Source organism: Molothrus aeneus, chromosome 9 (assembly GCF_037042795.1).
Source record: "Molothrus aeneus isolate 106 chromosome 9, BPBGC_Maene_1.0, whole genome shotgun sequence".
Classification (NCBI taxonomy): Eukaryota; Metazoa; Chordata; class Aves; order Passeriformes; family Icteridae; genus Molothrus; species Molothrus aeneus.
The window spans coordinates 10,378,991-10,400,688 of NC_089654.1; the positions used below are offsets into that span (position 1 = coordinate 10,378,991).

The 21,698-nt window shown below is 46.1% G+C and overlaps 1 protein-coding gene across 3 annotated transcripts in view; it reads left to right on the forward strand.

Moving 5' to 3' along the window:
• The window catches only part of ERI3 (ERI1 exoribonuclease family member 3), a 129,339-nt gene that overhangs the window by 46,291 nt on the left and 61,350 nt on the right, over positions 1-21,698 (forward strand). For all 3 annotated transcript variants that reach the window (XM_066555548.1, XM_066555550.1, XM_066555549.1), the window contains one exon: positions 5,488-5,560. In XM_066555548.1, the coding sequence (XP_066411645.1) occupies positions 5,488-5,560 (73 nt within the window). The remainder of the gene's footprint in view (positions 1-5,487; positions 5,561-21,698) is intronic.

Below are 21,698 nucleotides of genomic sequence, written 5' to 3' on the forward strand. Positions count from 1 at the left end.
TGGCTGCTCTGTAGGGCTGAGAAGTTGTGGATGGGGGGCCAGAGGTCTAGCACGGTGTTTGTACTTCATTTTGGACAGAAGCATGTTTGCACTGAGTGGCAAAGTGACTCCAGCACTGAGGAGACACCTCCCGCCAAAGCTTTCAGATACACAGGAAAGTAACCCCAGTCTAACCTGAATTACTGGGATAATTCCCAGTTGGAGTTGGGGTTTGAGGATTTTTGTGGAGGTGTATGTCAGCATGCTTCAGTTTTTGTCGGCTGTGGTGTGGTTTGGGCTGTTCTTTGTGTGTGGGCCACTCTACTGTGTGTGGGTGCTATGACATCACCCTGACAGTGGCCTCCTGGTTTGGCACTGTGGTTTTGGCAGTCTGCAGCTTCCTCTTTGGGAGAGTATGGATCTACCTAAACTGCTTTGAATTCCTAGTTTGACCCCATCTCATGTAAGTGCAGGTTAAGTGCAGACAGGTGCAGCTTTGCCTGTTGCAGTGCCATTTCTCTGCTAAATCAGTTCAGGTGCCTTAGCATAGGCTGTTATTCCCTTGCTAGCTCGTGCTGTTGGGAGAGGACACCTAAGCTTTCCTCTTAGCTGGGCAGACATGCCACTCTACATCAAAACAGAGGAGTACTTCTGAGCTGTGTGGTCCAGAGTGTTGACCAGCCTTGCTTTGAACAAAGGGGCCCAGCTGAGGTGGTTTGACAGCTCCTCTCTTTCACGATGGTGCTGTTGTTGCTTCAGCATCCAAGCAGCTTTCTTCATCAGTGAGGGATTTCCAGGGCAGGAGCCTGCCAGTGCTCTCCTTTGCAGCCCAATGCACAAGTGTTGGCCAGGACACAATTAAAATGTTCTGCATCTCATACAATGCAAGGTCTCCACAGAATGGATTTTTTTAGAAGGTTAAGATCAGGTCTATAAACCCCAAGATTTAATGTCCCTTTATCTTCCCATGGAGAAACTTGTTCTTTTAACTGCCTCAATATCAATACACCCTGTGTGTAGCAAGTGGCCCAATTTCTTTGTCTCCTGACATCCTGAACCCAGAAGCAGATGGACGTTAACCAGCTCTGATTAGTTGGGAGAATCAAGCATTAATTTTTTATACGCCAGAACCACCTGAGTGACGGAAATCAATTATGGCTGCCCCTCCCCCTTCCATATTAATGTGTTGGCTCTGAGCAGAGATGGAGGGACCTGTTGAAATGAGAAACCCCTATTTCTTCGTTTGACCCTCTAGATAATTAGGGTTAAATTGATATGCTATCGCACTGGTGACACATTTTATCTGCCTCTGTTTGTACAAGAGGATACAATAGTGGAGGAAGGACCAATTTGTGCCCTGCTTTAGCTAACCAGACTGAGATAAAAGGTGTCACTAGTATGATAACGTTCTTGCCTCATGCTCCTTTATTGTTGCTCAATTTGCCTTTTTTTTTTTTTTTTAATCTTGTTCTTTTTCTTTCAGTACCCTTGGTCATATTTTAACTCCATGCCATCGCATAATGACGCCCTGCTAAATGTGTGTGGAGATAGGCAACTCTGGCTGACAGCCTTCCCTGATAACCGAATTCCAGCCCATCCATCACCAGGCTGCTCTCCTTAACTTAAGGAAAGTGATAACTAAAGCAAGGCCGTTTATCACCGCCGAGCTGTGCGCTTCTTGTTGCCTTAGAGAGAGCTGGCTTCAACAGCAGAAATGCAGCCATGTCACCTCACCTCCTATTTGCATCCCGTTCATCTCCAGGCTCCATTTACCCTGCAGGGTGGTGAGGCAGGGCTGGATGGAAATCTGAGCCTGGGCTGGTAAAAGCTCTCTGAAAATGGTGCAGAGTTGCCACTGCTGACCATGGCCTAAGAAGGGCTTAGACGTGCTTAGCTGATGGAGGACAGTGTGCTACCTGATGTCACTTGCTCTTCTGAGCAAAGGTGATCTGCATTTTGGGAGCAGACAGAAGTTATGCGCTCCCATCTTTGCTTCTGGGAGGACAGAGCGTCAGAGCTGCATTGGAGGCTGGAAAGTCCCACAGCCATTTTCAAGTTTCTCTATACTGAATGCAGTTTGGCTGATGGGGTGGTTTTTGAAAGACAGCTTCCTTCCCAAAGAGTGAGAGCTTCAGTGTTTGGGAAGCCAGTTAGACCTCATTCAAAAACTGGCAGGATCATGGGATGTTGAACACAGCAAAATGTGCCATCATTTCTCCCTTACCTGAGGGAGGGCCAAATCCTGAGCTCTCTGCTAAAGCAAAGCTGCCCTCCGTGAGCAAGTTTGGCTCTGGCAAGAGCAAGAAGCCCGACTGAGCCCAAAAGCTTATTTTTCAAATAAGTGAATGCTCAAGTGAATAGTGGCTCTGATAAATAGACATACTTCCTTGCAGCCCATGGTACTTCTGTTCCCCAGGAGAGCCACAGATGTGCCTTATTCAGTCCAGCCTGGAAAAGATGATAGAGAAACTCCTGTCTGGTCTCAAGGCTGAAGAGTGGGGGGGAACACTGCAGGGATTTCTTGGAGCTGGGGAAAAGATTTTGCAGGGATATTTTCCTCCCCGTGGCTACCGGGAAACCTGGGTTCTGTGCAGTGAAAGCCCCTGGTTCCCTGTGCCTGGAGTGCTGTATGTTCAGACTAGACCAGACCCATACAGCAATCCTTTGGTAATCCTTGCTCAGTGGCTGTGACCACAATAGCCTGGAGCCACCAGGACCACACCTTTCAGCTCAGGGATAGACTTATGTTTTGATCTGTGCTGCTGACAGCTCACCGAGGTTATAACGCGAGTGTTGGTCCCCTGGTGCTTGAAAAACTTGAAGCCCCTCTGCTGCTGACTAGAAATGAGGGGAGCACAAGCTTGTAGGAGGAGGGGCAATGTCCTGAGGTCACACAGCTTCACAGGCAGTTTCTGGGGTTGTTACTTGTTTGCAAAAATGTGTCATTTATTTAGTTGACATATTTATTTGGAGCATTTATTTTCTCCAATTAAAGACCCACTGTCCAGCGCCCAGGGCACACTGCCATCAGTCTCAGGGTGAAAATAGAACCAGACTGTCCAGTTTGCTGGGCCTTTTGGTCCCACAGGGATAGCAGTGCTTTAGATGTCATTCGTTGCAGTGGGTGGTTTGCTGTCAATTCCTGTGGCTAACAAGAACAATGCTGCTCTCACTTCTTCTGGGCCCTATCCAGAAGTTAGGTAAATGGATAATTTTTCTTCTAACTGGAGCTAGGCTGAGACCTGTATTAATGAAAGCCTCTTGGGTTTGGAGGAGAAACTAATTTTTTGTAACATACCTTTTGCTAACTTCTGTTATCATCTTCTCTAGCTAAATGTGAGCAGACTGAAAGAGGTTGAGCTAATCAAGTGCCTATATTTAGACCAGTTGTTTATTTTAGATGGTTCCTTTTCTTGTGATTCTTGATTTGGGCACCAGCAAAAAGCAGCTTTCCTGGAGAAAGAGCTTTCTTGGCATGCTGCTTGGGGCTGGTTGGGTCTGTTCAACTAAGGGACATCATGGACATCTGTGTAATGGCTGTAAAGTGCATGGGGCAGGCTGCTGTTTGTGTGGCAGTGTGCAATTGTGAAGAGTGACTCCAGTGGTGTCAGATGAGCTGTGCCCAGGGATGGGACTGTGCTGTCAACTTGGACTGCTTGCCCTGCAAACGCCGTGGCCCTGCTCCTTGCAAGCTCCTTCTTTTGACAGCCTTCCTGCTTTCAAAGAGATTCCTCTGGACATTCTTATTCAAATGTATTTGTATTACTTAAATGATTGGTCCTGAATCATCACATGTACATCTTCTCAGAACCAGGCATTTGACTTTGGCATAGAAGTCTATTACTTTGTTAGCCTAAGAAGGGCAAAGGTAGTACACAGGTGGTCCCAGTGTGTGCTGGCTCTGTTGGCAACATATTCCCAGGAGATTCCTCTGGATATGTTTCCCAGCTTCCTTCCTTTTCTTTGCCGCAAAATGGAGGAGTCACCAAGACCAGACTGCTCTGGTACTGCACTACCCTGGGTCTCACATTATCTGCAAGTGCATTATCTGTGTTGCTCCTTCATCTCCTTACTTGGGGAAATGTCTGGAGAGATGCTTCTCTGTTCACCAAACGGTTATGAGCTAGGCTGACCACTCAGGTACTGCCTGGGATATTGATGGTGCCCCTTAGGGTGTTTACCTTGTATCCACTTCTCACCAGAGCTTTTTCCTGTATTTCAGTCTTGAGTCTGAAAGCTAGTCTGGGCTATTCATGCTTTCCTCCTTGGGGAGCAAGAGAAGACTTTGCCCTGGACGTGGTGGTCTGTGTTCAGATGTTTGATCAGCTGATGCTGGCACTTCTAGCTTTTTCTCCTCCCCTACAATCTCCTCCTACAGCCCCCATGTGCCTAGGGAAGTTGGGAGATTCCCCACCCTATCTGTTTGCAAAAGCTGATTCCTGGGGTTGTGACTTTTAACATGCACAAACAGCGCTAATTTAGTCATTTATTTAGTTGACATATTTATTTGGGATGTTCCTTTGCTTCACTTAAAGATCCTGTGACCAGTGCCCCAGGCACGCTCAGCAGTATGTGAATGAACAAGATCCATCAATTACTCTTGATCAGATCAAAGTGGCCAGGAAATACTCCCATAACTCATGTCCCTGCACAGGCTTGGCTGGAGCCACACGGTTTGCGACTCAGCGTTCCCCAGCTGAGGGGCACATCCTCGCTCCCCTGCAAACACACTGGGATTGGCACAGACTGGGAGAAGCAGCTTTCCTGAGCTGCTGCTGTCCCTTCAGGCAACTCACCTCCCTTACTGGTGCTGTTTTGTTTTGAGCCCTATTCCATCAGCTTGCTGTAGGAAGGGGGAGAATCAATACGTGTGCTCACAGCTCTGGCTGCTGTGCTCACAGCCCTAGTGAGACAGTGTGCACCACCTTGTATCTAAGAGTTGTGTCTGCTCTCTTCTTCCAAGCACCTGCTTGGAAAACAGCCTCTGCTTTCTTAGCCCCACAGCATTGCTGTCCGAAAAATGAATGCTTTGGTGCCTCCTTCCCTCCCTTATATCTCTTTTGATGTTTTAACCATAAAGCCCAAATGGAGAAGCACCAGGGCATGACAGGTGAATTGTCAGTCCTTCTGTCTGCCCTGTAAGCTGCTTGCAGAACAGGATGGTTTTGCAGGGATTTGTGATGGGTTTACTTAGCCAAGGAGAGCCTTTTTTCTCCAGTCGTGTTTGTGTGTTGGCCAGTGTGGAGAAGAGCTGAGTGCTGCTCAGTACACAACTGTTCAAAGTGTTTAGTCTAAAGGGTTTCAGCAGCCTGGATGTATGTAAGTCTTAAGCCAAGCTATACTCCCATGAGATTTTTTTGCCAAGAGCTATAGTGTTTCTGATGTGCAGCATGATGTTACAGCAGACTTGAGTCTTTTCCATCTCTGAACAAAATGCACTTAAGAAAACAGAGTTTGTGTTGTCAAGGCACTGATTGAATCAAACTTGCTCTCTCTTCTCTCTTACAGGTTACCAGGACAATGCCAGTACTTAGGGCTGCCGGTTGCTGATTACTTCAAACAGTGGATTAATCTGAAAAAGGTACTTCTGTGCAAACTGCCATGGTCCCTATCTCCCTGTCTCCCTCCTTCCCTTGTCCCTTCACTTTTCCTCTTTAAGGAGGTGTCTAATAACTACTGCTGTTTTGCATTGAAATGAGTTATTTTCTCAGAAGCTGGGCTGAGCGAATCCTGCAGCTCCCTATTGTATCTCCTCTAATAGAGTCTTACTGTACTTGATGGGATGTGTTCTGCAGCTGGGGAGAATCCCATTGTGGCAGGCACAGTGCAATGTCTGCATAATATTGGGACACTGTGAGACACTTTTCAGTGAAGGTTCTGTTGTCACCAGTATTGCTGACTTTGTTTTGTTTTGCAGCCATATAAGGCTCCTTGGAGCATGGTTCCCATCAGATGAAATTCCGGTTAATAAATGTGGAAATACTCCAATATAAAAATCAGCATTTCTCTTTGTGGCATGGGGAAAGGGAGCTGTCTCAGCAGCACATCCACCTAAGAGATCAGTGATCACTTTGCTAAGCAAAATGCCTTGGACTGAGTACTGTCTGGTTCCTTGTCTTTTGCTGCATGCCTTCACTGGGTGGTTAAGGAGCAGCATGCTGTGCATCCACAAGGACCCCTGGTGCAGCTGCTCATCTGCACAGAAAAGCATGGTGATGCCATAAGTCACAAACCAAAGTGGGAAGGAAAGAACAAGTGTGATTACAAGCAGGAGCAGGGTGAGGGAGGAGGCTGCAGTCTGTGCACAAGAGATATTGGGTTGGCCCCCGGTTAAACCTTTAGATGAATAACATTCCCTTCCCCCATCCAATTCAGTGCTTTATTTGGGTTTCTATGCCTTTTCCTGGTAATTAAGGGTCTCAGTAAGGGAATTTTCTTATAAACAGCTCGTTGTTCTTGCAGGCTTTTCTTTTGTTCTTTTATTTATTTATTGTTTTAAATGGAAGCGTGAGTGACAGGCTGAGCGGCCGCAGAAGGACAATTTGCATGATCTGTTCCGTCAAATAGGGTAGAACATGAACTTAACAAGGGATGCTGGCAGCACATTCCTGGCTGAACTTGTCAAAGGGTCTTGTATTTCCCTGCTGTCAGAGCAAATCTTTTGGCTGATTGCTGGTCCTTGGTAAATGAAATCTGAAAGCACATTGGGGCATTCTGCAGTTCAGTGACCATTAATGATCGCCATTTGAAGTTCACTAAACTTCCGGTGAATGGATAGCAGCTATATAACCAGCAGGTTGATGGCTGCAGAATAATAATACTAAAAAAAATAAAAATCCCTGTGTACTGTGATGTTTGCTAAGAAGTAGGTTGATCCAGCCATGCTCCTCCTCTGGGCCTCAGGATTAATGACTTATGGCACTTTCCCATAGTTCAAGGCTTCTGGATTTAGTGTGTTAGGAGCTGGGATTCCTCATTATGTAGATGTCCAGACAAGTGTCTCTTCTTCAAGGTGAGCATTCATGTACTGCATGTCAGCAAATACTGTGATACTAAGCTGAGAGCTGCTAAGCATCCATGAAGTCCCAAGCACAGAGCTAAAGGCAGGAGCAGGAGGGAAGTTGTTTCAGTGAAATGTTCCTCTTTCCAGCTCCCTAAGCATGTAGGATGGGGGCACGTGGGTTGGGTTGTCCTCCTCTGCAGATGTATTACTTGGAAAGTAAAGCTTCAACCTCCTTCAGATTGTGCAGGAAAGGGGTTGTGAGAGAGAAATGTTGGTCTTCTTCCAGCCCCTCTAGTCCCTTAAAAACAATGAAGTTTTTCTGACACTATAATACCTGACTATAATACCCTCTGAACACAGAATGGTTCCAGGGACCCTGTGTCCCTCTGGGAAGTGACCCATGTTGCAGAGAAGAGCAGGGGCCTCTCCTGTCTTGTGGCTAAGAGCTGCTTCTCCTCAGACTTACCCTGGGTGCTGATCCTTCTATGCCATGCACTGCTTTCAGGTGCTTGTGGGGCAACTGTCTGTGTGTTTTCACAAGAGAGAATTGTCTGCCTAGGTAACTAATTCTGTTGAAGCAGATGGACCCAGTGGAGACTCAGTCTCTATTGAATGAGCTCCCAGTGTGAGACAGATAGGAGTGGACAGGTAACTAGCCCCTCCATTCATCCCTGCATAGCTCAGGTAGCCCTTTCCCCCTCCTTCTGGCACATTCCTGACTTAGAAATACCTCCTAGGCTGAATCTGCCTCTGACCTGATCCATGAAGTAAGTGAAGGTGTTGGAGGGTGGGTGGGGCTTGCAGCATGAAACTGATGAATTCTAGATCATGGATAATGCAGAGACTTGAATGTTTCAGATCTCAAGAAAACAGGCACATATGACAGAGAGCAGTTCCTGAAGGATGGCCCCACCTGCACCTGCTGGATCTTCTTTGAGTCTTTGCTTATGAGCAGTGATAACAAGAGGACCTGTCTGAATTAGGGAGCTCCTGCTGCAACTACCAGGCAATGCTGAAGTAGGATTACACACAGACAAGTTTGTGTACCTGTGTGTATTGCAGTAGCAACAAAATAGGTTCCAGATTCCTCTGCCAAGGCACGCACAGCTTCCAGTCCTCTTTGTCTCTTGTTTTGTATCATTTTAAGAAACAGTCCTTGTCTGGACTCCCTCTGCCAGAGCATAAGATGCTCCAGAGCTCAGCAGATCTTCTTCCTGCAGTGGTGAGAGAGTCTTTCTCAGAGTTCATTTGCCAATAAATGTCCCTTTCCACTGCTGTGCTGCAGGAGCAGTTGAAGTGAGAACTTTGTGCCTGCAGGCAGCTTTCACAGTTTCCAAGACCTGCCTCTTGGGCAAGCTGGAGACAGGAATTGGCCCCAGTAGCTGTCACGATTACTTTGCCTCAGGCAAACCTTGTTGGATTGATCTGGCCGTTCAGGTGGTGGTGAGCTCCACATCTGACTGCTGCAGTGGTGGCCACAGTGTGTTGGGATCTGTAAAAAAGCCTTCTGTGGAGGAGATGGGGGGGGAAAACTGCCTGTGCGCTTGACCATGTTTGCTGAAGTTTTACCTTGCCCTGTGCCCCCCCCAGAGCCTGCTAATGCATCCCTTCTGTCAAGCCCGGTCGGTGTTTGCTGACATTTTTAATGTCACTGAGCGATCTCGTATCTCTGGTGAACTGTCAGTGTGGAGCTGACTCGGGGCACAGAGTTTATCATGTTCTTCACTTCGATTAGCTCAGCCTTGTGGGAGGGCAGCAGAAAGCAGAGGAGGCTTTCTTTGAATGCTGCAACATTTCAGATATCCCCCTAAACCATCTCAACAGAGAGCCACCGTCCCATCTGCCAGTTCTCCTTAGGGACCTGTCATGTTGATCTGCAGAGGCCCTGTGGGTTAGGACTGAGGTGCAGAACCTGAGCTACATCACTGGAGCTGGATGCTCAGGTGGAAATGACAGAGAGGGCTTCATGTCAGGAGAGAGGGGCACCAGCGGAGTAATGTGTGCAGAAAGCAGGAGGCCATGGGTCCAGATTTACGCAAAAAGGAAAACTGCTGCAGCTAGCAAGCTACAACCAAGCTGCTGCCTGGAGAATATCCTCAGGTAGCCTGGGTAAACCCATTACTGCTTATTCTAACACAAGGATCAGCTCTCATTTGTGCTCCCTCTGCTCTTTCAGGAGCCTCTGTGGTTTGTTTTCCAGGTCCCACTAGAGTTAGCAGCATGGTTGGTCCCATGATGAATCCTCACCCCTGGAGCTGGAACCAGCGCTGTGTTTGGCTGAGGACACAGTGCCTGCAATCACAGGGTGTCCAAGAGCCTGGCAATGGGAAATCCAGCAGGCAGTAGGAGTTGTAGGAGCACCATTGCACCACAGCATATCACTGAAGGGAGAGTGGTTTAAAGGAGGGAGGAGGTGGAGGAAGAGAGGTGAAGATAGATTTTCTTACAATGAGCTTGTGCAAGAAGAATGTCAGAAAGATGATGAGGGTATCAAAATGGCCAGACCAAATATGTTACCCAGATGATCTTTGTGGCAGAGGCCAGTAGCTGGTGCTCACAGGTGTAACAGGGAGAGCATGGCTTTAGTCAGCTTTCTCTGACTCCCAGCAATGGTCTCCTCAAGAACTGAGAGCTGTCCCTGGACCACTGTATCTAGCAAAGTCTATCTACCAGAAACTTGTACACCCTTTTCTGAATCTGCTCATGCTTTCAGTTTCTACAGCATCCTGCGGCAATGACTTTTGCTATTTAATTATGCATCAATTATACTCTGTTTACTCATGCATTGTGTGAAAATGCAGGTCTCTTTTTTTCTTTTAAACCTCTTGTCAGATTATTTTCTTTGACCTAGGTCTTGCATTGTGTGAAAGAGCATGTGTTTCTAGTTCTTCGTGGTGTTACTCTTGATTTCAGACCTCAGTCATATTGCTGCTCAATTGTCTTTTCCAGCTCAGCAAAACTTTTTGGAGGGCTTGCACAAAGGCACTTGTGGGCTCTGTGACTCTAGAATTGGCTTGTGAGATTCTTAACATGTGTGCACTATCCTTCCTGGTCTTCCATTTATTCTCTGGATGTTTTGCAGTTAAAAGATAAGAGGAGTGGTTTATGTATCCACTAAGGGTTTGTTTTATTCTTTGTTTCTCAAATTATATTTCTTTTATTTTTTTAAAGAAGACAATGCTCATACCCATCACTGAGCTGTCCCTTTCTCCTGGCATCTTTGACCATCTTTGATTTCTATTCAGAGGGTGCAGCATGTCTTTAGATACAGTAATAGTGGCTGCTTTAGGAGTGAGAGAAAACTGGTCTTAGTTTGACATCCTCCTGAAATTCAGGGGAGTTTTTATGAAAGGTAAGAGTTGAATGATGTGTGTGAAGGAATGCAACTTTCCCTCTCTGGGCATGATGAAACAGGCTTGACAGAGCCTTGGGGAGCACAATGTGACCATGCTGGGGTGCTGTGGCTGTGCACAGAGCTGGCCTTTTCCGGGGCCAGGCTTTACTGATCTGCAGATATTTCTGTTTGGAAGTGAACTGTTAATACACATCCACAAATATTTTAAGGTCACCTACTTGCATTGTGAAATCTGTCAGAGGAAGCATGTAATAGGATGTTTTTGTTAATATTTGGCTACTAGAAATAAACACATCTTAAACAAACAAAGATTTGCTAACAGCTTTCTGTCTCTCCTCTGAATTAACAATTCCTTCTGCCTTTGGGGTGGGAGGCAGGGCTGTACTTCTCAGGCACTTGGTGCTGAAGTGTCTTGAGTGCTTTAGCTGAAGATCATTGAAATGGGTGAGAAATGGTTTGTGTGTTAAGCCATACATTTGGAAGTTGTGGGGTCTAACTTCTTGAGGACTTAGAATGATTGTTATCAATTTCCTGTTTATTGAGTTACTGGCTGCAGGGAATATAAAATGCCTGGTAAGGTTAGAAATGCCAGAGGAGGCATTTCTAACCTTATCCTCAGGCAAAGTGCTTCATGGCCAGAGCATCAAGCACATGAATAAATGTTGCCTCCTAACTGTGAAGAACTGTGCCCAGGGCTTTGCTGGTTTGTAGCATGGGTGCCTGTTCTGAGACCCTGTCAAACCTTCCTTTAGGGGGACCTGGGCTTGCTTGGTTCCTTGCCCCATCAGTGAAGCTCTTGGCTTTGGAAAGTCTCAGAGGGCAGAAATGGGAGAGGTTGTGAAAGGAAACACAAGGAGAAGAGTGACTCCAGAGCTAGGGAAGTAAGGATATCTGTTTCACAGAGATGAGGAAAGTGTGGCATGGCACTGGTTCATAGTTGGAAGGAAATGGAAGGAATTGCTTATAACAGCAAAATGACTGTGTTTAATAAATACTTTGCTCTGTATTTACAGAAAGGCAGAGGTCGCCATATTGCTGAGCAAGAGGTTTGCTGTTACAACACAATTTTCTGATAAAAGTCAAGTGGTGAATTGGTTGGCATTTTGCATAGCTGGTTTACAGGAGTTTTAAAGAGCTGGCTGAGATGCCCTGGACTATTAATAAGTCTTTGAACATGGAGGAAGTTCTAGAGGACTGGAAGAAAGCTAATGTTGTACCAGTAATTTAGAAGGGCAAATGGGATGACCGATGAAGTAATTATAGCCCTATCATCTTGACATTAATTCTGGGAAAGTAATGAAAAGCCAGATATCATAGTTGATTAATAAAGAATGAAAAGAGGGTAATATAATGCCAATCAATGTGGATTTATGGAAACTAGATCTTTTTCAAACTAACATGATATTTTTTTTATGAAAATACATGTTTGGTTGATAAAGGTAACAATGTCAATGTAATATACTTCTAGAAGGCATTTGACTTGGTACCTTATGACATTTTGATTAAGAAACAAGAGTGATACAAAATCAACATGGCACACATTACATTGATTAAGAAAGAGCAAACTGACAGCTCCTAGCATTTAATTGTAAATGGATAATCATCATGGAGTGCATGTCTTCCTAGTGGTGTCCCACAGGGATCTATTTCTCAGACCTCTTGTATTTAACACTTTTGTCAATGCCCTGAAAGAAAACATAAAAATTATTTTCGATAACGTGCAGATACTGCATCTAGAAGGTGGCTGCTGTTGGATTTATAAACAGGCAATCGTGAAGAGGAGCAAAGGGGCTGGATCACTTCTTTCTTTGGGTTTGGTTTGACCACTGGGATGTTGGGATCCCATCTGCATCAGAAAGAATTCTAGAAGCTTGGAGACTGGATGAGAACTGGAAGACCTGAGGAGCACTCGCCATGCAGCAACAACCCTGGGAGCCATTTAGGGTACCGGAGAAGGCTAAGGGCTGTAGTTGCCAAATATCTAAAGGGAGATGCGATAAGAGGTTCCTTCATGGAAGCAGACAGAAGCATAAGCAGTTCTAGTTCCTGGAAGCCAAAGCAAGGTAATTTAGGTGCAGATCTTTAAGTGTGGGGTAATTAACCATTGGAACAACTTACCAAGGGCTGTGGTGGATAATCCAGCTCAGGAGGGAAAGCTGTTTTCCTAAAAACATCGTCTGTGGTTTAGACAGGAATTTGGGGCAGTGCTGTGGCCTGTGCAGGTCAGGCAAGCCGATCATGGTTGTTTCCTCTACCATGATGATCTTTGCCCGTCTGTCTTGCACAGCTCTGGCCGCTCTGTTCCTTGCAGTGAGAGCACTCTTGAGGGCTCCTGGCTTGGGGAGCACAGACAGCAGGAACAACACAAGGCTGGGAATGCAGGGGGAAGCATCGTGGGGAACGCAGCACCTCTGGCATGGTCAGAGGAACCCTCCTGCTCCGGGGCTGGAGCACAGCAGCCATCCACGACTTCTCCTTTAAATCTGTCGTGCAGCTGTCTGAACTCTGAAATTTCTTTCACTCTCTCCCTCGCCTTGTTAACATGTGTTGCCTTTGGGGTAATCAGGGAAAAAATATTATGTCCTTTTACAATTACCGGGTTTTGGAATATTAAAATGTCTCTCTGCATCGGCAGTGTTATTTTGATTGGTATTCTAACCTTTGACTAGCCCATAAAGCGAGCCGCTCTTCAAGCCAATATTGCGGGACTGAAATTTAATTCCGAAATGATTCCAGATAATAGGGAGACAGATAATATATGCATGAAGGATATTATGTTTGGACTAAATGCAGCAGGGCCAGGGCTTGGGAGTTGAATAATAGCCCAGAGTGAGTTATAATCTGTGGGACAGAAATACCTTACTGTCAGGGCCAGGAGAGGAACTCTTAAATCAAAGGGACGGAGATGAGGAGGGAGTTGAGGATAGTCATCTCAATGGGAAAGGGCATCCAGGAGAGGCCTTAAAGGAGCGGCCCTTTCTGTCCTTCTGCAGAGCAACCTGTCCTTCCTTTCTTACTTAATAAGGAGTGCTGAGTAAAAATGTACTTCGAAGGAAAACCAATAGGCAGGGGATTCTGGAAGTTCTTGGCAGTCTTTTCCTTTTGTCTTCCTGGATTCCTTAGAAGAATGTACAGCATGGGTTGATGTCTTGGTTTCCCTACAAGTTGTAACCAAATGGACCAAGGGGTTGGGCAATACATGCTAAGGTAGAGTGCTCACATAATACAGAGTAATCATCAGGGTTGATTTTGACATCCTCTTTTACATAAAACAAAGAAAGTGTGACAGTGGTCACAGGGGTCTTTGGATGAGGGAAGAGACGAGGATTTGACTCCATATTTCAGAAGGCTTGATTTATTATTTTATGATATATATATTACATTATAACTATCCTAAAAAGAACAGAAGGAAAAGCTTCATCTCAGAAGGCTAGCTAAGCTAAGAATAGAATAAAAAAGAATGAAAACAAAGGCAGCTGGCTCGGACAGAGATAGAGAGCCAGCTCTGTCGTGACTGGTCACTAATTCCAAACATCCACACGAGACCAATCATGGATCCACCTGTTGCATTCCACAGCAGCAGATAACCATTGTTTACATTTTGTTTCTGAGGCCTCTTAGCTTCTCAGAAGGAAAAATCGTAAGAAAGGATTTTTCATAAAAAGATGTCTGCGACAAGAAAGCACAGGCACAGCGTGTGGGCTACATGGACAGTAGTTGTTGTTCAGGGCTCTGCCCCCAATGTTCTCGGCCTGGGACTCACTGCCAGTGAAGGTTGTCTCCCTCCCTCAGAGTTGCTGCCTAAGCTGGTGACTGGAGACACAGAGTAGAAGTAAATTCTGTGACAGCAGAGGTACAAATTCAGTGACTTTTAAACGTTGGAGGCTTTAAACAACACCTCCCTCTAGGCTCTCTGTACGAGGGAAGGGAACTTAAGGTTTTTGCTACTTACTCCTCTACACTTTGTGCTTTGCCAGCAGCTTCCAAGCGTGATGGAAGTAGCTCAGTCCTGTAACTTAACATGCTGGGCAAGGTGTTGGGAGTTTTCTGTAGCTAGACTTCGCAGAGCATTGTGGATGACCATGCTGCCAGCTGTCCTGGGAGAAGGAGAACTGAGCAGGTAGAGACAGAGAATGATGTCTGCTGCTGGGTGACACAAACCCATGTCGATAATAACAGGCTTTGGCTCAGTGGCACGAGCTTATAGTTTCAAAGTAATGATCCCAGCCTCACATTTCATTTCCTTTCCTTGCAGTCTCAGGAGCTGGTCTTGCTACAGGCTGAGAGGGGCTCTAGATGCAGCCTGGAGGCTTCACTGGTTTTGGATTACTTAAATGATAACATACATGCCCATCTCAGGAGGGCAGAAATAGAGTATCCATTTTTGCCTAAATCAAATGATTTTGTGTTTCCCTCTCCTTTGGTTTTTGGTTTTGTGGCTTTTTGTAAATTACATCATCAAAACACAGGATCAGTTTTCTGTGGAGCTTGTGTCTGTACAAAGAGACAAGAAAGATGTGATCCCCTGAGGGTTCATGTAAGTTATATGGAAGCTACTTAGATCTACTCCAGGGTAAAGGGGATGCCTTAGTATTTTGGTCCTATTAACAACAAGCTCTTCCTGGAACTTCCTTCCATCCTTCTGTCCTTCTCATAGCTATGCTGCATGTTTTCTCATGGCATCTCACACACACATTAACTACTTTACCATCAGGGGTTCTCCTACATTCTCTTTTGCTAATGCATAATAAAATATGCTAGATGCGTGTTAAAAGTTCACCTAGGCAGTTCTTTTCCTAGGCAGGGTGTTTTGCAGCCTGAAGAGTTTCGCATACTGCATTCAGGGAGGACCTGCCACAGGTGGAAACACCCAGAGAGGAACAGAAGGGTCAGAGAACTGGTAGACATGACCTCCAGAGGAAGAATGAGGGATTTAGAGGACAAAGCCTCCAGCTGCACCAGGGGACATTTAAGTTGAACATTAGGAAGAATTTCTTCACAGAAAGGTTGATCAGATATTGGAATGGGCTGCCCAGAGAGGTGGTGGGGTCACCGTCCCTGGAGGTGTTTTAGGAAAGACTGGATGTGGCACTCTGCCATGTCTGGTTGACAAGGTGGTGTTAGGTCATAGGTTAGACTCCATGATCTCAGAGGTCTTTTCCAACCTAATTGCTTCTGTGATCTGGTATATTCAGCCTAAAGAAGACTAAGCAGAAATTGTTTTTGAGGAATGAAAGTGCTCAATTTCTGACCCGTTGTGGTGTATGGCTCTTGATCACATCCTCACCTGATGCAGGAAGATCAGTAAGCAGTGTCCATGGATAAGAGCAGGAATATGGAGTCTCTGCTCTTGTGAGTTCCGAAGAATGTGGTGGGGATGGTTTGGGTAGAGCTGGTCCTGCCTTGAAGCAGACAGTCAGTCATCACTTCTCCCTGCCTGCTTGCCCTGTGTGCTATGACACTACTTCCTTTACCCTTGCATTGGGCTGTCTGCATTCCTCGGGACACATCACTGAAACTCAAGAGTAAGTGAGCAGGGAAAGAAGGGGTATTTCCCTTGGTTGTCATGTACAGTCTCCACTCCCTCCTGATGCTGTCTGCCCAAGTCCCAGATGTTTGAACTGGGAAGATCCGAAGGCAGACTTTATTATTTGGCAGTGCCTTTGGGCTTCAAGTAAGAACCAGGGCCTCCTGTAGCCACAGGTGATACAAAGGGCTCTCAGGTAAGGTCAGAAGGTATTGATTCAAGAGAAACTGAGGAGCACAATTATGTTCCTTGGCCCTGTGTAGCCTGCAGCTACTGGACAAAGCAGAGAGGAGAATTTGAGCTTTTTTTTTGCCTTTGAGCTTTTTTTAACCAGGGCAAAAGATTTGCCTTTTAAGTGAAATTCTGAGCAGTGGTTTGCTGAGCACACTGCCATGGTCACTTTACCGAAAGCATCCTTGTCTATGCAAGTGGTTGGAGGCAGGTTGGCATTTGTGATTCTTTCTATGCACATTGTTTTAGCTGCAGGCAAAAGGCAGAAAGGCAGCTGCTCAGACTTTGTGTGCTGCTCTTCCTGCTGAGTGCCATATTGCTCAGCTGCACCTCACTGTGCCTGCATTCCCCATGCTGGGGAATTTGAACATCTGTCCCCTATACTGAGGAAACCCTCCTGGTTTCCATCTGGCTGTGTGTGTCTGCTGCTGCTGAGGTTAACCATACTGCTCAGACCTTTGTTCCATGGGTCTGGTTGCTGCTTGCAGGTTGAGGAAAGAGCTGGTAGATGAAGGCACAAATGTGTGAAAAATGGCCTTTCCTAGAGTCCCATAGGAAAGGGAAGGGACAGAGCATCCCTGCATCCCAGCCCTTTATCTAGAGCTTTACTTGAGTACCAGCACAGCTGCCCAGTGCCTGGGAAAAGAGCTGGTTTTCTCAGCATTTATTTGAAAGACAGAAGCTCCATGTAGGAGCATGAAAATAAGCTTTTGCAGTTCTCCAGGAAGGCATGATTTGCTATCAGATTTCCTAGCCTTGGGGATTAAAACACTACCTGGTTTGGTCCTCATTGTCCTACCAAGCCAGCATAGCTACAAAAGGGAGAGTGACTGCTGCCATCACCACCAGCAACCAGGCTGGTTTATGGTAGCCATTGGCTTACCTGTAAGTGGGAATAACAGAACTTTTTTTTTTTAATTTAATGAGATGTTCTTGGTGCCCTGTGCCATGTGTGATGCACTGTCCTACTGAAAGGGTTGGGACTTTGCTACTGGTGTCTTGGCTGGGAAAGTGTGGGTGTGCAGCCTCTGCCCCATTGTACAGAAGCATACCAGGGCTTGCCTTTGGCTTCTTGTGGGCTGTTTAAAGCAGCCAGAGATGGTGAGCAGCGAGATGGGAGATACAGTAGTAGAATTTGTATATTAATAACTTGCAGTACTTCACACTCATTAAATTAATTAATTAAATCCCTCAGAACCCCAAGGCTACTAAGGAAGTTGATTTCAGAGTTAGGATTAAAAGTCTCCTGTCACCCTTCCCCCATGCTGCCATAGCACTTCTGGCTTCATCCTGGCTTTTGCTCTTTCCACTTGCAGGTTTCCATGCTTGAGCTCTGCCTGCAGCCCAAGGATTGAATCTATCAAAGTGGCTTTTCTAAGAACTGGCTGAAAAGTCTACAGATATGATCTGCTTTTCTTTAGAAAACAACCCATCTTTTGCCCTTGTCTGGGCATAAACTTCTCTTATTTTGTAGCCTGCTGGGGAGGGCAGTTTTTATCACTCTGAAGCATGAGCCCAGCCAGGGTCTATCCCACAGTGACTGGTTGTCCCAGTTGCCTAGGCACTGTCTCCTACAGACAGGACCATCTTCTCCTTGGGTGCTCTGACATGAGTGCTGCTGCCATATTTATGGGGCATCAAAGCTCCTGAGCAAATGGCCATTCCCAAGCTTGCTCAATACCCATCGAGCTCTCAGCAGTCCCTTCTGGGTGTCAGTAGGTGTGGTGGGGCAAGATGCTTTTATTTACTGACAAACATGCACCTTTCCTTCCTTGTGTTCAATGTTGTGTTGCAAAAGCTCATAATCATGTTGTTTGATATTTTCCTGGACATCCTATCCACAGCTGAAATTGTAGGTCCCACTCGTGGCTGATGGATCAGCTTCATCCACCTCACCTTTCTTTGAGCCAGGACATTGGCATTTCAACACTGCACTCAAAATACCTTAAAGCAAATGACTTACATTAAGCCGTGCAGGATGGAGTGTAGTTGAGCTGTTGTCTCTCCTCCAAGCATTGGTTGACATCCCTGATGGTTTTAGTGGTATGGAGATGAAATGCCAGTGTACTGTTCTCCCAGTGCTCCTCCTACGTGCATCCTGCAAATGTGTTTTTAAACAAACTGTAGATACTTATTGTATGGGTTTGTGCCAATTTCAGGAAAGCCTGTTCTCTGTGCTCTCCCATTGTGGTAACCTCTGTCAGCCCGGCCCTGACTGATGCTGTTAATATTTAAGAGATTGTTTGGGATCTCTGCCTTGGCTGTGCTCCTCAGTCAGGCAAGAGCTGTCCTGTGTGGACACTGCAGCTTCTTGCCCTGACTGTGTTTTGGAGGAGGCAGGTCTACCAGGATTCAGGGTAGCACAAAACTTTCAAAGAGCTAATTGCTAGCCTCCAGCAGGTCCAGACTGGACCTTTATTTCTATAGGTGAAGGTCTTTCAGCCTCCCTGGAGCATGTCATTCTGTTCTTGCCTTTTGGCACCAACTGTATTTGGCCCCTGCAGTGTAGGGGTGTCCCCACACCTCTGCACAGCCCTTCCAGGTAGGAAGGAGCTGGTCTTGGCAGAGCTGCCAAACCAGAAACAGCTCCGAGTCTCTCCTGTGATTTGGGTCTCTGTTTGCCATTGTACCATGTATGTTTTTCCCGTATGGAGCTGGTTCTGCTGCACCATTCCTTCCCCTGTGAGGACAGTCCATGCCAATGAGGAGGTGACTGATCCTCTGCTGGTAACTCTGTCACACACAGTTTCCAGCTACTTCCTAGGAGCTGCACATGGACGTCTGCTCTAAGCAGTAGAGGTGCATGGTCATTCCTCTTAGTGCAGGAGAGTTCTAGCAACACACTCCTAGCAACACACTCCTCCCCTATGGGGCCCAGCTAAATGCAGTTGTAAGAACGGGGCTGATGTGCTGTGGGGATAGGGGCTCTGACACATCCAGGAGACAGTAAAGCCATGTGACTGAATACCAGACTGTGTTTGCTCTGCCTAATTATCAAAAGTATGAGTTTGTTCTGCTAGGTGCACATTATGCCTTTATTGTGGTGTAATTATGCCAGCTGCCTATGTTTAGTGTCATAAAAAGGAATAAAATGCCCATTACCCGCCTAAAGAATTCTTCTTGTGGTTTTTTTTTTTTATTTTTATTGCTCTGGAGTACACAGTGGGGATATCTTTGGTCGGCAATTCTCCATGCAAAATAGCTAGTGAAATACTGTGCCTTTCAGAGAGCTCCTCCAGCCAGCAGGCTGCAAAGGCAGCTGGCCCACGAGCCTCACCTGGCTCTGCCTCTGTTGCTTTCTGCCAGCCCGGTCTGGTAGTCAAAATGGTGAAACCACCACAATGCCTTCCTCTGCAGGAGCTCAGCTGCTTTCCAGCAGCATTTTCCTGCTGCCATCCAGGTCCCAAAGCTCCCTCCTGCTGACACAGCACATGAGAGGTGCAGGATGCTTTCCAAGCCTGGGAAAAGATGCAGCCTCTCTACCTGCTGACCTGCTCAGGAAGACACAATGGTGCCTAGGTCTGGCTGAGGTATTTTTTGGATAGAATGCTGTGTTAAGGAGTCCCATGCCATGGGGGAGCACTTAAGGTTGTCGAGGGAGTAGCCCAGAGGGATGTGTGGGTGGGAGCCACACGTTCCTTTGCCCTCCCTGGTCTGGAAACGCAAGCCAAGTGTCATGAACCTGCCAACGGCCTCATGGTGCTCTTGCAAGAGCAGGGATATCAAGCCTCATCCCCCAGCCAGCCCACAGCCCCTGCAGCTGGGTTTTGGCTGCTTTGAGGTTTCCTGTGGTGTCTAAATATCTGAGGCCATGTTTCTGTGGTGCTGAGAGATGCCTCAAAGGAGCCACATCCTCCAAGAGCTGAGGTTCTGTGCAAACATCAATTACTGAAACACATACCCTGCCAAGGAACAGCAGCGGGGGGCTTGCTTTGTGTGTGTAAATCCTAGGGGCATATTTGTGATATTAAGTAATTTCTGATGGAAAAAAAAAAATAAAGAAAGCCCCATATCCAAATCCCACATCTTCAGAGGTTTTTAAAAGATGCCTTTCCTTCTTCTAGTGTTTCAGTTTCTAATTGGAAACTGACTATTAGCCTCATTAGGAATGGTTAGTACTGGCTATAGATAGCTCTTAAATATATGGTTTCATTGGATGTTAAATCTCTTGGGTTAGCTGCCTTATTTTTCAACACAATGTTATGTTCAGCAGGTCCCTGATCCCCCCAGCCCAGCTGTGCCACAGATACCTCGCACAATGTCCCTTTTCATTCCCTCCACTTATTTTTTACGTCAGGTGTTCCTTGAAGTGGCCTTCACAGTTCTCCACCCTTTCAGGCGATGACTACGTCAGGGGAAGATGGACTTGTGCCTCCCCCAGCTTCATTGCATATGCACACTCTGTCTGCCCCGGCGGCACGATTGCCTTGGTGAAGAATCCAAGGGGCTGCTGATAGCAATCCTTGATTAAGAGGGTAATTGTCCTGAAAATTCAGATTGATCAAAAGGCAGAAATGATAACTTGTGTAACTGTGTTTAAAACCACGTCCTGTCAATAGGGGAGACTGAGACGTGGCGAGCAGAAAGCAGGGAGAATTGGATGTGCAAGCAGGTGAGTGTGCCTGTGGTTCAGGGAGGAGGGGGAGCCATTCTTCCTTGGGGTCCATAGCAGGATGTTTCTTGTCACTGACGCTGGGCTATTGGAGATTCAATCACTTTTATCTTCCCCTCTCTCTCAATCCAAATGCCTTTTCATATTAGAAAATTAGAATCAGCTCTGCTCATGCAAGATTTATTAGCTCTGCTGAGCAATACCACAGAAGAGTAAATGATGTCGCATTTCAGGGGCTTTTTACACATTATGACCAAACTTGCAACTTCTTAAGTATTTTTCCACTGAGCCACTGCAGGATGTTAAAGGGATGGGGAGACAAACTTCTCTCTGGAAATAGTTCTGCACCAGTTCAGATGTCTTTTCTTTATTATCAGAATGATTGGATTTGGATTCTAATACAGATCTTTTCTTTGGGCTCAGTTTCTGTGCTTATTACTCTGGAAATCAAACTCTGAGAACTGAGCCTGTTTATCACATTTTTTTCCTTGGGTCCCTTTGTAGAAACTCTTTTTGGTGCTAAAATGGGTGTCTTTGGAGCTCTGCTGCTAGCTGCCACTCATTTACATCTGAAGAAGGCAAATCTTGTTTCCTGCTCACTTTTTTTCCATTGTGTTTTGCACTGGATGGCTTCTTTTTAAAATGCCTTCTGACCTTGTGCTTGTACACAGCTCATGTTTTACGTCGTGATGGTCCTTTGGTCTTCAGGTAGTAGATGTTAAAGCTCTTTAAGGACATGAATGAATTCAGGCTCATACCACGCAACAGATGTTGTTGTGGGGATACTGAGGCATGGGGAATTGGATGATTTTCTTGTGAATCCATATCAGAGATTGAAACAGAAATTAGGTTTCATCTCTCCTGCCTCTGGACTTCAGCCACAGGGCTTGTTTGTGAGGCTTTTCAGTATCAAATTGCTTTGCAGGCATTAAATCCATGCAGCATCCTCCTGGGCTGGCTGCATAGGAGGGTCACTCAGCCACAAGCGTCA